Raw genomic sequence first — 6,000 nt, 5'->3', positions numbered from 1 at the left:
ACTCCAGCTCCCTTGTGGGGCTGTCTCTGTGGCTTATGGGCTGGACATGGATGTGGCCACTCCCTCCTCCTCCTCCCATCCCACACTGGGCAGCTGCTTGCTGCACCCACCGGGAAGGCTTTTCCTCCTCCCGTCAGCCCTTTGTGAGACACCTTCCAGAATGGCTTCCAGCTGGCTACCTCAAGGTCTGCCCGTCCACAGGAGAGCATGGCACATGCTGTGGGCACTGGAAGGTTTGTCCCCAGGGAGATCGTCCCCTGTGCCACTTATGCCAAAACTCTGGGCAATGCCCTGGTCCCCTCGACACCCCTTTCATGTGGGAGGAAGCCATACCATCCTCCTTGCTAGCCTGCCTGCCTCGAGGGCCAGCTGCACGGTCTGCCCAGTGTCCTGCTGGGAGGTCTGATGGAGCTTTGTTCTCACCGTGGGCCTCTGCCCCAACCAACATGGAGTTTTGCTTGTGCATTTCGTTAGGGTAACTTGAACAGGACCAGCCAGGCCCACTTTGCTTACTTTCCTGCCACTGAGAAGTGAAGGAGGAAGGGCTGGAATTTCTGTCTTGTGTCCGTGGGGTGGTACGTCGTGTGGATGCGGGTGCTGTGTTAACAGGACTGCAGGATCGTTTTCTCTAAAGAGGACATGAAGGTGGAAGAGGAGCTGCTTCATTTGTATCTTCAAGTACAGAGGACCAAGCTGTGGAAAAGCTTATGCTAATGACTGTTTTCTTCTCTGTTACATTAAGACCACAACCAGAGAAGAGGCCGACTTGAGGTTCTGCCAGCTGACCAGGGAGTACCAGGCCCTGCAGAGGGCCTACGCCCTGCTTCAGGAGCAGGTGGGGGGCACACTGGATGCTGAGAGAGAAGCCCGGGTGAGTGCCATGCTTCCGCTGAGCTGTCCAGGGTGTGGCTTGTGGGGCGTGGCTCGGGAGATATGGCTGGTGAATGTGTGGACAGTGGGAGTGGACCTGAACACAGATCTGGCTCCCAGATACGGGAACAGTGGGTGTGGTTTCCAGGGACCAGTGGGCAGGGCTGCCAGCTGGGGCTAGCCAGAACACAGCTTCCAGTTGTCAATGAGGCTCTTACGAATTCTGCTAAGCTGCATTGTCAGAATTGATGATAGTGATAGGCTACAGAGGGGGTCACCTTTGCAGACTGTACACCCCTCACCCTGTGACCGAGAGCCCCAGAACACCCCGAGGAAGGCTTGACTGTCAGACAGCCCCCTCAGTGCAGGCCCCGTGACTCTCACACGAGGCTGAGCTCTGCTTTCCTGAAACTTCCTCCCACCGACTCTTCTCCACTTGGATTTTCTTGCCCTTTTGAAAGTTCAGGGGACACCCAGATGGCCAGAGCTCTCCATGTCACCTGTTCTGTTCCCAGTGCCCCCTGAGGTAAGGGCATCAGCCCTACTTACTAAAGATAACTTTGGCCCTGAAGAGGCCAGGCCAGCCCCTGACAGAGCGGGGGGCTGAGGCTCTGGGCTCAGAGCGCTGAGGATGGAGCTGGGAGTCACATGGGATGGACTTGGGGGTGGTAAAGTGTGCTATGCCTGGACACTGTACAACTCTGGCGGGTGGCAGACAAGAGAGGAGTCACTGCCAGGGAAAGGAGTGGGATAGGAGTGGTGGGGAGGGAGGCCTCTGGGAAGGTCAGAGCAGGGACACTGCTGGGCTTTAGATGGGCTGAATTGGTTTTGGTTTGTAGTGTCACCCTACCTGCCATATTCAGTCAAGAGGCAGCACAGGGAAAAGCAGATTCCTGACTTCTCTTGAAATTCGGGGTCATGAGGTTCTTCAAGTGGCAGGCAGCTTGTACTCGAACCTCGGCACCAGCAGGTGGGCGAGTGTGCGTGCACATTCCACACAGGAACCCCACCTCAGTCTGCTGCTGAGCACACCCAGCAGGATTCGCTCTGTCGCTTCGCCACCGTACCCAGTCCCCTGCTCACGTCCTGGTCTTTTTGTTCCAGACTCGAGAGCAGTTGCAGGCTGATCTGCTGAGGTGCCAGGCCAAAATTGAAGACTTGGAGAAGCTCCTGGTGGAGAAGGGGCAGGTGGGCGGCAATGCTTTGCAAATCTCTGTGACCGGACTCCTAGTGTGCCCGAGAGAATTCTGTGGACGTGTAGCCACAGCGTTAGGGACAGTAGCGAGAAAATACTTCCGCGTTTTCAGAGTCCAGATTAACTTTTCCTTTGCTAGATTGGTAAAAATAGGAAGTAAGTCCAAAAGCAAAGTAGTTACAGATCCCTGGATGGAGCCTGTAGAGGTGCCTGTTGGAATCTGCCTACCACAAATGGAATGGCTGCAGAGGCCACAGTGAGGGACAGCTGTCAAGGAACAGGCTGGGAACTCTGATTTGTCACAGAAAAGCCCAGCACCGGTGCTCCTCACACTAGCCTTGCCTCCTGAAGCTCACACTTAAATTTGGTCATGCAAGGCCTGCTAGATAGTAGGAGGCACAGTGGGGTGGAGGTGATGTCCTGGGGCTGACATGTGTGTGGGTGGGGTGGGGAGAGCAGAACCAGCCTCTGCAGTGGTGTCCCAGGGCTGCAGCCAGGAAGCCCAGCGGTCACTATGGCCAGCCAGGCTTTGTCAGAAAGGTGCTGTCCTGGTTGCAGACACAGAGCAACTAAGTACTTACCATCTCACCCTTAAAGGGCTGTAATGAGGCTTGCTCTTACCCCTGGGTCCTGTGGACAGACGGTCATCTGCTCCACACAGTTGCTTGGGCCCAGTGACGGAGGCACCATCTTGTAACTCATCAGAACTTGCCTCTGCTTAGCCCTGCAAGGTGAGGCTGTTTGCTAATCCAGCATAATTCCCTGGGTAGTCGTGTGGCCCCTCAAGATCACAGTGCCCAGGAGAGTGGGAGGCGAGGAGGGGAATGAAGTCTTCACAGGTCCAGGGTGCTTTGGGGCCCTGGGAGTGGAGAGGCAGGGACAGAGGAAGGGTCCCAGGAGGCAGCCCAGACCGTGGATCGCTCTGGGAGAGCGTTACAGAGCCTGTGACTCAGAGTTGGTGCTGCCCAATCTCTAGGTAGCAGGGGACGGCGCTTGGCTATGGCAGAATTCAAACTCACTGGAGGACCAGTGTTCCAATCTCACACGTGGCCCTTAGCAGTTGACCTCAGACCTTTGTGATGGTGCTGAGCCTGGGGAGCTTGAGAAGGACCCTGGAAGCAGGTCCCCAGAGTCACGTCTCCCCTCCTTCCTCATGAGCACCAGTGTGCCAGGAGGAGCACTGGGAGGGACTGGGGCCTGGACTATTCAGAAGGAAGGCGAGCAGGGAGGGTCCCTTGCACTGCTGGTCTTCTGCTCTCCACATTCTGGGATTCTGGGTGAGCCAGCTTTGTGCAGCCCTGATCTGGTTACAGTGAGCCCGTAGACTCTGTGAGGACAGACTCGGGGACCATGTGGGAGTGGAGTGGGCATAGAACCCCAGAGGGTAGAGCGCAAGTCCACAGGGCATGGGCCAACCTTGCCGGTCACTGTGGAAAGTAGGGGAGTGGCAGAGGAGCTCATGCCTGGGAGGGGCCGGTGAGGGGTCAAGCAAGGCTAAGGGGTGGTGACAACCCTGTCCTCTTCCTCCTTGGGAGGAAAGGTAGGGGGCACACACAGCTGCCCATTTCTGGACCTTCTCCTGGGTCGTGGTTACTTGGCTACTGTTGGCTCCCATGAGTCACCACCTCGTGTTTCCTGCAGGACTCCACATGGGTGGAGGAGAAGCAGCTGCTGATTCGGACCAACCAGGACCTCCTGGAGAAGGTAGGTGCGGCTCCGGAGGCCTCAGAGGCTCCTGGCTGTGGTTCCGCCCGCTGCAGGGACCAGGAGCCCCCAAGCCTGACACCAGGGTCTGCCTCTGGGAATGGCCTGATCAGCCACAGGAGAATGAGGGGAAGAGTCCCATCTCCCTGGATAGGTGCAGAGAGGCGGGCTGCCGGGCCTTGTCCTGTGCAGAGGACACCAGGGTAGGGGACACTGGAGGCCCTGTCACTGGGCAGGCCCTCGTGCCAGCAAAACCATGCTGGGAGCTGAGCACCAGTTCAATTCTCTCTGTAGTCTGGGGCAGAGAGCTAGTGCTGTGGCTCATAGTAGCCTGGTCTTTCTGTGCGCAGTTAACCTGTTTGTGAAGTAAATTACAAGTTGTGCCTTCACCGTCCCAGGTGGCTTTTCCAGCAGTCTCAGCTCTGGTGAGCTCCATGCCACTATGAACGGCTGCTTCCCCTCCCACCCCCTCCCCCAGCCCAGCACCCATCAAGCTGCTCCATGAGTCCGCAGCCCCGTCTCTTCTGGACTTGCCATGCCAGTGGGCCAGGCCCTGGATTTGTCCTGGTCTAAGCCTCCTTGAAAATGAGACCTGGGGCAGCCTGCCCTGCCCCTCAGAGGAGCTTGCCAGGGAGCCTGCCTGGCCCACACCTGGCTCTTCTCCAGACAGCTAAGCTGGGACATGACTGTCCCTGAGCAACGCGACCCTCCTAAGTTCTGGAGCATACCATTTCTGTGGCCCTATAGGAGAGGGGAAACGGGGACTAGGAGGTGCTTCCGCAGGTCCCAGGATGAAAGCAGTCTCACCAGGCTGGTCTGGGTGCTGGGGGGTGCTGGCACCACCGAGCTTCCTATGAGAAAGAGCGGAGCCCCCACTGCGGGGTGGGGGTTCAGGTGGGGCTGATCAGGGGACCCTGCCGTGTGCCAGCACCTTCCACTGCCCATTAATGCACAGATGTCTTTGCTCCAGATTTACAGGCTGGAAATGGAGGAGAACCAGCTGAAGAGCGAAATGCAAGACGCAAAGGACCAGAATGAGCTGTTAGAATTCCGAGTGCTAGAACTCGAAGTAAGAGACTCTCTGTGTTGTAAGCTCTCACATGGAGCAGACATTCTCTTTGAGCCCAAACTGAAATTCATGTAAGCTCCCTGCCGCTTCCAAGCATGTGTGAAGGGACGTGTTACCGTTTCTCTCCTTCCTTCCTCCTCCTCCTCTTCCTCTTTTTTTTTTTTTTAATCTGTATGTTCAGAATAATTTCACTGCCTTAACGTATTCTGGAGAGGAGGCTCGCGACGTCTGTGGACCTGTACCAGAGCTAATATATTTATTGCCTACGGCTTGTTTTGCACTTAATAAAATAATTTGTTTTTGCAATATTTTGCCTTTTTTATTTGTGTTTCATTTCCATAACTACTTCTCTCCTGCATGTATAGCCAACAGGGGTGCGTTCTGTACACACAGACAGAGGCACTTTTGCAATTAATCACACACCTTTTTAAGTGAACTTGCATGTGGCAAATCTCACCTTCTGAAACAGCAAGGTCTTCCCCCAGCCAGCTGTTGACTCTCTAAATGTGTTTCACACCAGTTTGAGCCCATTTTCTATTTGCCAAGGGAAACACCAGGTAAGTGGAGGCAGGATAGAAGGATGTATTTGTATATAGGCAGTTAAGAACCCTAGTAACATTGCACAAACTTTTTAAATCCAGTAACTACAGAGCCGGGCACTACAGCAATTTGGACTAAAGAAATTATTTGAATCTCAAAATGTAACTCAGAAATTATGGGAACTCTCACAGGGCACCAAGGGGGACTCAGAGAATACTGACTGGTCACATTGTTTCTGACTGAAGTCTTGCCTGGGAGTGTTACTGTATCGCTTGCTCTCATGGTATTTCATAACCCCCTGTTTGTTTCTATCTCGAAGTCATCAGCATTGTAAACCTCACTTGGGTTTGTGACGAGCTGCTTCTGTAGGCTCTGTGACACGGCTCTGCTCTCTCAGCTGACACTTTTGCATGTGTGTCCCTCTGGATGGAAGTGAACACCTTCACCTGTCTGTGGCTTCTCTGATTTTCTTTGCCCCTCCTGCTTGAGTTCAAGCTCTGTCTGTGTTAGCATTGTCCAATGGCAGGGAGCAGTTTCAAGCGCTGCCATGTCACTTGGCTCTAGTCACATGAGCTAGCACCTCTGCCTCTTAGAAAACCTTCCACTAGTTGCCATTCTGGAT

The 6,000-nt window shown here is 54.8% G+C and overlaps 1 protein-coding gene across 5 annotated transcripts in view; it reads left to right on the top strand.

Annotated features, from left to right (window-relative positions):
* The window catches only part of Jakmip1 (janus kinase and microtubule interacting protein 1), a 72,936-nt gene that overhangs the window by 51,018 nt on the left and 15,918 nt on the right, over positions 1-6,000 (top strand). For 4 of the 5 annotated variants that reach the window (XM_090343847.1, XM_090343849.1, XM_090343845.1 and 1 more), the window contains exons 10-13: positions 743-871; positions 1,975-2,058; positions 3,707-3,769; positions 4,740-4,838. In XM_090343847.1, the coding sequence (XP_090199973.1) occupies positions 743-871; positions 1,975-2,058; positions 3,707-3,769; positions 4,740-4,838 (375 nt within the window). Of the gene's footprint in view, positions 1-742; positions 872-1,974; positions 2,059-3,706; positions 3,770-4,739; positions 5,145-6,000 lie in introns of those variants that run through there. The other variant, XM_090343848.1, reaches the window with a different exon arrangement.

This window comes from Megascapheus bottae, chromosome 13 (assembly GCF_031878675.1).
Source record: "Megascapheus bottae isolate mThoBot1 chromosome 13, mThoBot2.hap1, whole genome shotgun sequence".
In the NCBI taxonomy this organism is placed as follows: domain Eukaryota; kingdom Metazoa; phylum Chordata; class Mammalia; order Rodentia; family Geomyidae; genus Megascapheus; species Megascapheus bottae.
Note: the sequence above shows the minus strand (reverse complement) of the source record. Positions and strands in the feature narration are given on the sequence as shown.